This window comes from Meriones unguiculatus, chromosome 9 (assembly GCF_030254825.1).
Source record: "Meriones unguiculatus strain TT.TT164.6M chromosome 9, Bangor_MerUng_6.1, whole genome shotgun sequence".
Taxonomy (NCBI): Eukaryota; Metazoa; Chordata; class Mammalia; order Rodentia; family Muridae; genus Meriones; species Meriones unguiculatus.
This window is the reverse complement of record NC_083357.1, coordinates 8,826,479-8,839,564: the sequence shown is the minus strand read 5'-3', so window position 1 is coordinate 8,839,564 and position 13,086 is coordinate 8,826,479. Positions and strand designations below refer to the sequence as shown.

Below are 13,086 nucleotides of genomic sequence, written 5' to 3'. Positions count from 1 at the left end.
TAACTTTTTGTTCTTGGGTCCTAAGGATCTACCATAAGGCTTTGCACATGGTAAGCAAGGGCTCTAGCCCTCAGCTACTTGTAACCCTAGCTCTTGAGGTAAGTTCTTAAAGCAATGAAGAAAAAAATAGTAAAAAGTTGGGTACAATGGCATGAACCTGTGATCCCAGTACTTATAAAGCTGAGGCAGAAGGACTGCCATGAGTAGAAAGCCAGCACAGGTGACATAACGAATACCAGGAAAGTCAGGGCTAAATAGAGACACTGTCTCAAAACAACCAAGTTGTAAATCTGTGAGTAGAAAGAAAAAAGTTACATAAACTGAAAGCTGGTGGCACATGCCTTTGATCCCAGCACTCAAGGGGCAGTTGAATCTCTGGGTTCCAGGCAGGCCCAGTTTACAGAGTGAGTTCCAGAACAGCAAAGCCTACACAGAGAAACCCTGTCTTGAAAAACAAAACAAAAAACCAACAAACAAAATTATGTAAAATAATATTTACAGAACTCAAGCTCTACCACAAAAGTACTACGCAGCATGATGAAGGAGAGGTACTCCGAGCAGAATTATTACATGGTCTTCGCACTGTTTGTCAGTAGTAGTTCTATGCTAACCAGCTTCTCAGTTTGACAAATTAGCTACTGATCCTAAGATTTCTTTTTTCTTTTTTTGATCTTACGATCTCTGAAGGCTGGGGATATACCTGTGGCACATTTCCTTGGCATATGTAAAACTGTGAAGTTCAACATCTCTCTCTCTTTCTTTGGGACAGGGATTCTCAGTGTAGTCCTGGGTGTCCTAAAACTCAGATTCACCTGCTTCTGTCTCCTGAGTACTGGGAATAAAGGTGTGTACTATCACCAACTGGCTTTTTTTTTTTTTTTTAAGGAAATCCATGATTAAGACTTTACAAATACTAAATTTTAGAGGGAATATGCCAAAACGAAAACTAAAAGGAAACATTAAAAAGCAAGAAAATTAAAAGTAGAAATTTGATAGTAGGAATAAATTCAAACATAACATTAATTACTGAAACTGGGTAAAGTATGATGATACACACCTACAGTCTTAGTACCATTCTGAGCTACATAGCACAACTAACTTAAAAATCCAGGAGTTGAAATACTCTAGTTAAAAGACAGGTTATGGGGCCTACAGAGAAGGCTCAGAGGTTTAAAGCATCTACTGCTCTCACAAGTGACCTGAGTTTGGTTCCCAACACACACATTATATATCAACATGGCAGCTCCCAACTGTCTATAATTTCAGTTCCAGAAATTAATTTTTATCAATTAATTTTGATTGAGTTTAATCAAATTAATTTTCTGTCTTCCATGGGCAACAATGGCACAGACCTACATGCAGGCAAACACATACATATAAAACACATACACTTCTAAAAATTAAAAAAACTGAAAGTGTATTCTACCATGTTCTACCTTATAAAGCTTTGAAGAGAAAATGCAATAGTATTTTTACAACATTTAAGCAAAAGGAATTACTAAACCAAGACATAAAAATATAAATTAAAAAAAATCATTTGTTTATTTGTTTGTTTTGTTGTTAAAACAAGGTCTTCCTCTGTGGCTGGCCTGGGCCCGTGCCTCCACCTCCTGAGCATTGGCATTAAATGTGTGTGCCACCATGCCTTGCAAGACTGATATTTTATTACATGAAAATACATGTTCAAGTAGACTACAGGAATTGGAGGCTGGGGTGTTGTTCAACAGAAGAGTATCTGTTTTGGTAGAATTCAATCACCAGCATTTAAAACAAAAAGTTTAAAACACATTTTAAAAATATTTCGAGGGGCTGGGGATTTAGCTCAGTGGTACAGAGTGCCTGTCTAGCATGTGCGAGGCCCTGGGTTCAGTCCTCAGCTCTAGGGAGGAAAAAAAAATTTTTTTTTCTTTTAAAGTTCAAATATCTAAGGAGATATTTGAAACATGTAATTTAAAAAGGTTTAGTATTCAAAATATTTTTTTATTTTCATAATATAAATATGCCATATACTCACTCATAAGTGGATTTATAATATATAGTCATAAGTGGATTTATAATATAGGATAAACATACTAAAATCTGTATACCTAAAGAAGCTAAGAAAGAAGGAGAACCCTGGGTAAGATGCTCAATCCTCATTCAGAAAGGCAAGCGGGACAGACATCAGAAGAGGGGAAATCAGGGAAGAGGGGGAAAACAGGGAACAAGACAAGAGCCTACCACAGAGGGCCTATGAAAGACTACCCAGCACGGTATCGAAGCAGATGCTGAGACTCACAGACAAACTTTGGGCAGAGTGCAGGGAATCTTATGAAAGAAGGGAGAGATAGAAAGACCTGGAGGGGACAGGAGCTCCACAAGGAGAGCAACAGAACCAAAAAATCTGGGCACAGGGGTCTTTTCTGAGACTGATACTCCAACCAAGGACCACGCATGGCAATAACCTAGAACCCCTGCACAGATGTAGCCCATGGCAGCTTAGTCTCCAAGTAAGTTCCCTAGTAATGGGAACAGGGACTGTCTCTGACATGAACTCAGTGGCTAGTTCTTTGATCATCTCCCCCTGAGGCAGGGGGCAGCCTTACCAGGTCAAGAAGGAAGACAATGCAGCCAGTCCTGATGAGACCTGATAGGCTAGGGTCAGATGGAAGGGGAGGAGGACCTCCCCTATCAGTGGGACTTGGGGAGGGGCATGGGAGAAGAGGGAGGGAGGATGGGATTAGGAGACAAGGGAGAGGGCTACAGTTGGGATACAAAGTGAATAAATTGTAATAGATTAAAAAATAAATAAAAGGAAAAAATATACATAAATATACCAAAACAATAAGAGAAAAATGGGCAAAATATCTGAGCAGTTATGAAAGAAACAAAGCAAAAATGCTGGAAACAAAATCAGATATATGTTGTCTCTGTCTTAATAAAAGAAATGAAAGCCAGTGTTTGTCATGCAGGTTTCAGACCAACCGGGCGCCCTGGTTACATATTGAGACCCTGACTCAACAACAGAACCAAACAAAAAAATCCTCAGAACCAACTACACAAGCAAAGTAGTAGTTTACAAAATAACAGAAAAACTATTAATTATAAAATTACAAAAATAAGAAAGAAACTACTACTTATCTCAGTGACTGCTAAATATTAAAAAGCTACCTGGGGAGCTGGAAAGATAGCTCAGCAGTTAAGAGCACTGACTGCTCTTACAAAGGACCAGGGTTTGCTTCTTAGCGCTAACACAACAGCTCACGACCATCTATAACTTGTTTTAGAAGGCCTGATGTTCTCTTCTGGCCTCTACTTAATGCATACGGGCAAAAAACTTGCAGAGAAGTACACGCACACATACACACACAGTACATATATATACATACACATATACATAGTTATACGTAACTGTATATATTTAGACAGTTACACTATATATATATATATATTTTAAACAATTACTAGGTACGGTGCATGTACCTATAATCCTATTACTTTGAAGATGGAGGCAAGAGGATCAGAAGCTCAAGGTCAGCCTATACCTTGGCACAACCACATCTAATGGGAACTGAGAAAGTCATTAAGCCAGCACAGCTGCTTGACAAGGCTCCAGCAAGGCTGAGTTGGGTGATGCAATCGCTGTGGTGCAGTCTCCCACTCTTTTTGCCTTGATCTCTACGTGTCGTATGCTTCGGGGCCTTTTATTATTTGTACAACTTGGGATATTGGATTAATGGAATTTTCTTATGATTTATTTATGCCTTCTCCTAGACTACTGCTTCAAAGCTTCCCCACGAATGTCCTGATCATACTAACCCTCCTGCTTTTAGGGAGATATCCTTATCTGGCCTACTTGAAGGTCTTCATTACGCCCTGCAGGTTGTGACTCAAATAATATGCTAGAGACCTCCTTATGAGGCTCTGACTCTAAGATACTCTTGGCACATCTGCTGCACTTGCTCAGGAACAAGATAATCAGAACAAAGTAAACTTAAAAATGCAAACAATATTCGGTGGGCTAGAGAAGTTGGCAGCAGATCAAATTAAAAGCCTCTTTCCTGCTGGGCATGATGGTGCATGCCTGTAATCCCAGAGTTGGAGGCCAGCCTGATCTACAAAGCCAAAGCAAGTACAGGAGAGCCAAGGCTACACAGAGAAACCCTGTCTCGAAAAAAATAAAATAAAAATAAAAAGGAAAGCCTCTTTCTTATACTGATGGACAAAGCATGGCATGGATAAATGATAAAAGAAGTATTAAGACCTCCCTTTCTTAGAAAAAATGAACTCATAGAGGGTCAAGGAACAAAAAAAAAAAAAAACAACCCAAGATTAGATGTATAAATATATTCTATAAATATATAAAATATAAACATTGTATTACGGTAGAAATTGAAAAATAACTGTAACAACTTTGGCCTAAAACTTTTTCTTGGGCCTAATAGCAATTAACGCTCTGACTATTAAAAGCTGACAATACATGTTGGAAACATGACAATCTACCCAGATGGCTTGGATGTTTTCTTTCTGTCTAGCGCCCTTGAAACCACAAGAACTACCAGCCTGAGAACGAGCTGGAGCTGTCATGTTTTGGCAAAATATGCCCTTGAAACTGCAATATTGTTCAAAGTTGGATTGTGGGATTGATGAGGGAAAATGACTATAAAAGATAGTTCTGTCCTGTCATGGTTTATCAATGATGAGTAAACTTATGACCAAGCAGAAGTTAAAACACATGTCCAGGAACTAAGATTATATGATCTGTGTTTTGGAACAACATGAAATTATCCCTACTAAATTCTGTACATATAAAGAAGCACCCAGACTGCCAGTTGGTCAGGTTGTAAAATTCTTCCTAATCCTTGTGCCTCCTTCACCACTCATATCCACAGTTGTTCAGGCCCTGATCTCACCTGGGGCTGGACCCCAGCAATACCTATATAGTATTCCCAAAAAAAAAAAAATTTTAAAATATAAAATGTTAAAAAGGAAATTATAAAATTAGATACTTACCCAAGTTTGCTTTCTTACCTTATAATAGGCCTTCGCATTGTTAAAAAGCAGCTGGAAGTCAGCAGTCAGTAGATTAACATCATCATACTCTTCCATTTTAAGTTTCTGTTGGATTTTCATCAAGTCAATGGGCTGAGAAACCACTTCATAATAGTCTGGTTGATTTCTGTTATAATTTAAATATCTTTTAATGACATTAATCCAAAGCATACAGAAAAATTTTATTTCAAATCTATTTGTGTAATATCCACCACAAAGTAACAAATTTAAGTAGAAATTCCCCATGAGACTCTCCCTCATTACCACAGATAAAAGGAAATACCAAAGCAAGGTATAGATGTGTATTCCTTTCAAAATATGTATTAATTATGCACAAAAAAGCTAACTTAATGTCAATGATTAGCTCGATTAATCCTACTAGAACTAAAATTACACGAATGATATCTTCTGTAAAAACAACTTAAATTTCCTGGTTTCTAAAATGGTCAAAACAAATTCAAAGCTCTTTTCAAAAACTACATAATGAGCTGAGCACAGGCACATGTTTTTAATTCCAGCACTTAAGAGGCAGAGGCAGGCGATCTCTATAAGGTTGAGGTAAGCCTGGTCTACAAAGTGAGTTCCAGGGCAGCTGAAGCTACATAATGAGACCCAGTCTTGAAAACAACAAAAACAAAAACAAAAAAAATACTGAATAGGTTATCTTTCCCCCCTTAGTGACCACTGAGCCCTTTCTTGCCATGTACTATTACTTATACTGCTGTATCATCAACTAATGAAGTTACGAAGGCAAAAAATGTTTACCAAATGTAGAAGATCTAAAGCTACATCTAAACATGACAGTATAAGTACAATAATCACAAAATTCAGGTAGTGGGGCTAGGGATCTAACTCCATGTCAGGATGCTTGCCCAGAATGAGCATGGCCCTGGGTCAGTGCTCAATAGCACCAATGGGGAAAAGAAAAAACCACAACAGTCATAGCAGGTACACCTTGAAAAGGAGAAACAGAGAGGGACACATGAATTTCAGAGGTAATTACGAGACTTTTTAAGTTCTCAAGATAAATTCTTGGGGTTCATGGATGCTTATTCTTTCTAGCTCTTTTCTAAAGACATATCGTAAAACAAGACAACCTAAAAATGACATGAATGTTTACTTTCTCAATTTCTCAACAGGGTTATTTGGTTCTTTTATAGATATACAACAAAAGTTAATACAATCAAAGAATGTCACGGTTATGGTCCTTAATGGTTTAGTCTCTTCTGAGAACTTGGCAAACACCTTATAGTCATTCTTCCAGTATGTATATTTGCTTTAAAAAATGTTTAACACTGTCATAAAAATTCTAAGAACATAAATCAGCAAAATGTTCAACAGGGAAGGGTGCATACTTCTAAGCCTGGTGATCTGAGTTCACCCCCAGAACCTAAACTGTGGAAGCAGCAACCTCTCCAAGTTGTTCGTTTCCAGACATGTGTACTTGAATGTGCACAAAATAAATTAACTCATTTTCCAAAACAGCTGAGTAAGCTGTGACAAATATTTGAATACTGACTTCCTACAATCAGAGGAACACTATTTAAAACCAGGAAACACACCTGGCTATGGAACCATCTTATCTGTTCCCCTATTTATATTCTGCCAGCTATTACAATTTTTTTCATTGTGAAAAAAAAAGTACAGAATTTTGCTTTAATTTTATTTTCTTAGTTCCCTTCATTCTAAATAATATTCAGCCCCTCCTTTATTTTCATATATTTTTAAAGATTACAGGCTAGTTACTCATTTGGAGTGTTTCTTCTGGTTTCTTGTTGAACATTTAACCTTGTTCTTTACAGGACAGAGTTTTGGCAGAGATGATATGGCAGTATCTCACTCTATCTTACCAAATGGCACATGGTTTTATCTTGTTCTATTAATCTGATAAAGTAATTAATTTGATCATGGCAGTGTCTGCCAAGTTTCTCTACTGTTTCATTTGAACTTTATGGGGACAAACATTCAGAAAGCCCATGCCTAATAATACTTTCAATTTATTTTTATTACTATTTTCATATGCAATCCTGAGTTCCTACTTTATTAAATAGGTTAAAGGCTATTATAACAATTATTATTTTTATTATTATTTTTTTCAACATAGGGTTTCTCCATGTAGCCATAGCTATCCTGGATTTGCTTTGTAGAACATGCTGGCCTTGAACTCACAGAGATCTGCCTGCCTCTGTCTCCCCAAGTGCTGGAATTACAGGAATGTGCCACCATGCCCAGTTATTCTTATTTTTGAGACAGGGTCTCAACTCGTTAGCCATGGCTGTCCTGAATCTCACTACGTAGGTGAGGCTGGTCTTGAATTCACAGAGATCCACCTGCCCCTCAATGCCTCCACACATGGTGTATGTTATTACCAAACTGTTTCAATGTCCGGCCAGTGGGTATCTTTTATGGCAGCTAAAAGGATTTTTCTTTTCATTTCTCAGGTTTTCAGACAGGGTCTCACTATCTAATCCAAACTGACCTAGAACTTACTATGTAGCTCAGGCAGGCCTCACAAATCATGACCCATTTGCCTCAGTCTCCTGAATGACAGGAATTTAAGAACCATCACTGAGAGCCAGCTGACAGTATCTATTCTCTATGTTCTTCTAACATGCTCTCATCACTTTCCATGTACTTGTTTATTTCCTCGTACCATACAATTCTCTAGTATCATCCCTGTCCCTGCTCTGAAAATTAGGCATTTCTTTAAGAAATTGAGATAAGTTTTAATGGTAAGTAGTATTGAAAAACACAAGGTGTGAGTGCTGCATGTGCGCATCTCTACTGGGGTGCTGCTGATTTTATGCTGTCTCCATGGAAAGTCAGGGAATATAGATATGCTTATAAATGAATATACTTGTAAATATCTCTGCACCTACGTACGCTGAAAATCATGAAAATCAATTCCTGCATCTTCTCCATATGCATCATGTAGCATAACAGAGCACACATTAACACCCACCCTCACACAATAAGTAAATAACTTGATGAGTAAGACTGAAATTAAGATAGGAAAAAAAAGATTAAAATTGAATCCCAGATGTCAGCCATTCCTTATGAAAGAAAACTCAATTACCAAACACTTTAGCTTTAGATCATGTGTCAAACCCTCCCACTATATAGGAATGTTCCCAGCTCACCTCCGCTTTGGTGCCCTAATAAACAGCTCACAGAGGAGTCTGCCCTGCTCATCCTTATAGTCTCGGATGGTGTTATAAAGTTCATGGCACACAGCAATCTACACAGAGGAAGAAAAGAAAAAAAATCATCAAAAAGTCAACAACATCCAATGAAAAACTAAGGATTATCAATAATTCTTTAATTAAAAACATCTCTATAAAAGGAAAATAGAGAAGAAAAAAGAAAACCCAAAATTACCCATTGGGATCTCAAGTCTAAAAAATGCTGAAAGGACAGTGTTTTAAAATAATGTTTGGGAGGCAGAAGCAGGAGGTAGCTACAATTTAAGGCCAACCTGGTCTACATAGTGAGCTAGAGACCAGCCAGGGCTATATAGTAAGACCCTGTTTCAAAACACCAAAACAAATATATAAATAAACAAATAGAAAATTCTCTTAAGTTTTTGTAACTTTTATTAGATCTGTGTCTCCCACCTTCATTTTCTGGTACTAAAATCACAGATATACACCACCATGTCTGACTGACTTTCTTTTCAACTATATCAGCTCATTGGCTCATATAATTCTTCTGTTTAAAATATTATAACTTAAAAATTTTAACTGTTTTTACAATTCAAAATCCAGGGGCTCTGATACGGTCTCCTAGTCTCCAAGGATACTGCCCAAACACGGTGCCTTTATGTACACAAAGGCAAAAAACTGCACATGCATAAAATAATTAAAAAAAATTTTAAAGCAGCTAGCTGTGTGTGGTGACACACACCTTTAATCCCAGCACTCAGGAGGCACAGGCAGGTGGATCTCTATGAGTTCAAGGCCAACCTGGTCTACAAAGCCAGTTCCAGGAGAGCCAGTGCTACGCAGAGAAACCCTGTCTTGAAAAAACAAAAACCCAAACCCCCAAAAACGTCATCTAAGCTTAGCATAGGGACGCACAACTTTAGTTCTAGCACCTGAAAGTCTAAGGCAGGAAGATTGTGTACTCACGGCCAGCATGGACTACAGAGCAAGACCTTGTCTAAAAAACAAACACCATCAGGCAGGCATAGTAGTGCACTCCTGTGAATCCCAGCACTAAGGGAGGCAGAGGTAGGCATATCTTTTTAAGTTCGAGGCTAGCCTGGAATACAAAGTGAATCCAGGACAACCAAGGCTATACAGAGAAACCCTGTCTTAAAAAAACAAAAAACAAACAAACAAAAAGATGAACACTAGCTGGGCACAGTGGAGCATGTCTTTAATCCCAGCATTTGGGAGGCAGAGTTCAGTCTGGTCTACAAAATGAGTCCAAGACAGCCAGGACTGTTACACGGAGAAACGCTATCTCAAAAAAACAAAAACAAAACAAACAAAAAAGCGCCAAGCATCATGAATAAATAAATAATGTCACTGAAAGAAGCTTTTTACTATGTAGACAATACAATTTAAACTCCAAACATGGCCTCCAAAACTCTTATACACTTTAGCTGCATAGAGCTCCACAGTCTTCTCCTTTTGACCATTTCTCTGTATACATAATTCATTTAACCCATCCATGAGCTAAACCTCTACAAGACTGAAATTTTATCACAAGTGAATATTTTTACTATATGATGTGTATGAGTGTTTTGCTTCCACATAAGCAGAGTATATGCAAGCCTGGTGTTTGAAGATATCAGAATATGACACTAGAGTGGAGTTATGGATAGTTATGAGCCGTAATATGGGTACTGGGAATCAAACCTGGGTCTTCTGCACGAGCAACAAATGCTCTGAACTGCTAAGCCATCTATCCAGCTCATGTTTTGGAATTGTTTTTATTAATGTGTGTGTGTATACCACGGCCAGCCTATAGAGGCTAGAGGGCATCCCGAAGGAGTCAAGTGGGTTCCAGGGATCCAAGTCAAGTAAGGATTGGCAGCAAGCACGTTAACCTATGAACTAACTCACTAACTCTCCTTTCTCCAAATCACAAACTTTTTATCTTGGAACTTCCTATTAGGTGCAGTCATTTGTTTATATTCCACACCAGAATCTAAGTTCCATGTGAAAATGGAGCTAGCCTCACATATAATCATATTTCAATCACCACAGGACAGGTACATACTTTTTTTGTTGAATGAAAATGTAACATGACACACGGATATTTTCACTTCAAACTATCAAATTATACTATTACTGTTAAGACTTGTGGCCAAACATACTTTTCACAAGAGAAAAAACCCTATCAAACCAGAGGGAAAAGAAGGCCATGTTCCTGTTCAACTGCTTCAAAGGAAGAGTAGGCAAGCCACATGAAAACAGGCAGAAGCCATGAAGCCTTAGTTACTCACAGGATCTACAGTTGGAAGATTGGACAGCCTTCTCCTTTTCCTGCTTGGGCCCGGTGTGGGCACAGAATGGTGCCCGTCATCAAAGTCTCCACTGACACTGCTGGAAGGAGAGGTGGCTCTTCTTCTCTTAGAACCCATGGAATCCAGCTTCTTCTACAAGAAACAATTAGTCATGTTCTTATATTTAATCTTCAATAATGTAAACAAACTTTCGGCTGGGCAATACCACCAAACTTCTGGTTCATTTAAGATAGTTTGTTCCAGAGGAACTGAACTAGCTCTAAATTCTTTTGCTAATTTAAGTCCTTAACTTCAATTTTTACCCTTTTTCTTATCAGAATGCTACACTATCAAACACTAATAGGGCAAATTTGGCAGTATACACATTTGTGTGTCAATAATTCTAAACGACTCAAAAGACTTCTTGTCCCAGATCTATCCTGGAATGTGGCTTCCCAGTCCATGTGTAATCATGTTACATTTATTTTTTAAGTGTGTAAGTCTTTTGCCTACATAAGTATCTTACACATATGCCTGATGCTGAAAAAGGGCAGAAGAGCGCATCAGATCCTTGCAATTGGAGGTACAAATGGTTGTGAGCTGCCTAGCAGGTGCTGGAAGCCCTGATCTCTAAGACCCTGAGGCAACCACACAAGCATGAGTGGTAAAGGCTCTAAGGTCAGTACAATGAGTTAACAGCCTCATCTGCTTTCCTGAATGTCTTAAAAATTAAAACCATTACCTCCCTGGTCCACAGTGTAGAAAAACAAAACTAAGAAGCCATATCTAAGGCAAAGGGGATGGTGCAATAAACTTGTCAGCACTGTAAAAATAAAATCAATACCCTGAAAATGAATTTTTTACTTAAAGCAGAACTCATAAAACAATACCTCTGTGAAATAATGTAACTTTTGCTCTATCTGGGGAGAAATAGTAACCTGTGCTTTCAACTTTTTACGAAGTCTTTCCTTTTAGTCAGAGATATGCACTATACCCACAGATTTTGGATAATAGTTTTAAGTCTTACAAATGATCTAGAAGAATGTGCTATTTACATGGGCTCTTTGGTACTGTGTGGACACTTGGAAGCACATAAACATCTGTTCTTGGTTTCGTTTAGGCTGACTGACAATTTTGTTTGTTTGCTGGCTTTGGAATTTTTTATTGTTCTTTGTAGTGCTAGGAACTGAACGAAGGGGCTGACATAGGAAAGCACTCTAACACCGAGCCATATGTGTAACCCAAAGGAACCCTGTGTGTGTGTGTGTGTGTGTGGACTCACACGCACGTGCCGGCCACAGGCTGATGTTGGGATGTCTTCCTTTAGCATTTTCCACGTATTTTTGACAAAGGTTGTTCATTAAACCTAGAAAATGCTTAGTCAGTGAGTACCTGAGACCTACCTGTCTCTGCCTGTCCAGCAAGGGGACAGGGAAGCTACAAACTCTACCACCTTTTAAGTGGGTGCTGGGGATTCAAACTCAGGTCCTCATGTTTGCACAAAATTACTTTATCCACTGAGACATAAGAGACCATTCTTTGATAGGCATGGTGACGCATGCCTTTAATTTCAGCACTTGAGAAGTAAGGCACAGGCAGAGGATCTCTGGAGGCTCAAGGCCAGCCTGGTCTACATACTAAGTTCTAGCCTAGCCAGGGCTAGAACAGTCTTAAAAAATAACGAAAAATGAAAAATAAACTATTTTAACATAACTTCACAATGTACACATTTGGCTACAATGTAAGAAATGTAACACTGGAATAACTTACTACAGGTAAAGGGTATAGACCAAGTAAGTCCTACAATGCTTAGATAATTTAACAACAGTATCAAATAGTGCACTATAATTTCAAATGACTTTTTTAAAGCTAAAAGTAACAATGGACTCAATTTCACTCAACATTTGATTTCAGGAATTCAGACACTAGCAGCTAAATAAACAGGAACAGCAGAGCAGTGGCTACCAGTATTACAGAGAGAAAAATTGGGAATCTCCAGAAAGAGAAAGCAAGAACAAGACAAAACAAAATCCGTTGGGCAATTAAGGAATAAGAGCAGGGCCCTATCTCTTGCTTTGATATAAAGTCCATACACTGTTTAAAACAGAACCTACAGTAATCATGTTCCTTCCTTTAGGTTTTGGTTTATTGCCAAGTATGTTAGTTTGAAATGAACTAAAAGTGGTTAAAAGCCTCTACAAACTTGGGCCAAAAACAACCAGGTTCTGTTGTTGTTTACATTATAAAAGACTGCTAATTGGCCACAGCTCCACAAGTCAATGAAATTCAGGACTACTCCTGGGAAACCCTGATAAACGCAGGAGAATGCTGAAGGGAAAAGGTAAAGAACGACAGAAATAGGAAAGGGTGAAGATGATCAGTAATTTACCAGCTTTACCAGAGCACAACCAGCGCCTCGAAAAGCCAATCTCCTCATTATGTCTGAAGGCCAACTGAAGCCAGTGAGAGAAGGTAGGGCTTTATAAGTGCTTACTCAGTTAGTTTATTCAGAACTGAAAGAGAAGAACAAGGCAGAGAAAAGGGAAGTAGGCGAATAAATGAGTACAAACAGTCAGAAAACATAACATTCAAACAGAATTGCT

At 38.3% G+C, this 13,086-nt stretch overlaps 1 protein-coding gene across 39 annotated transcripts in view; it reads right to left on the bottom strand.

The window, feature by feature from the left end:
- Pbrm1 (polybromo 1) overlaps positions 1-13,086 on the bottom strand; it is a 92,067-nt gene that overhangs the window by 75,138 nt on the left and 3,843 nt on the right. For 25 of the 39 annotated variants that reach the window (XM_060390802.1, XM_060390830.1, XM_060390833.1 and 22 more), the window contains 4 exons: positions 12,873-12,996; positions 10,484-10,636; positions 8,172-8,269; positions 5,011-5,158 (listed from right to left, as the gene is read on the bottom strand). In XM_060390802.1, coding sequence (XP_060246785.1) covers positions 5,011-5,158; positions 8,172-8,269; positions 10,484-10,636; positions 12,873-12,920 — 447 coding nt within the window. In that variant the 5' untranslated portion in view covers positions 12,921-12,996. Of the gene's footprint in view, positions 1-5,010; positions 5,159-8,171; positions 8,270-10,483; positions 10,637-11,765; positions 12,201-12,872; positions 12,997-13,086 lie in introns of those variants that run through there. The other 14 variants (XM_060390809.1, XM_060390818.1, XM_060390819.1 and 11 more) reach the window with 3 other exon arrangements.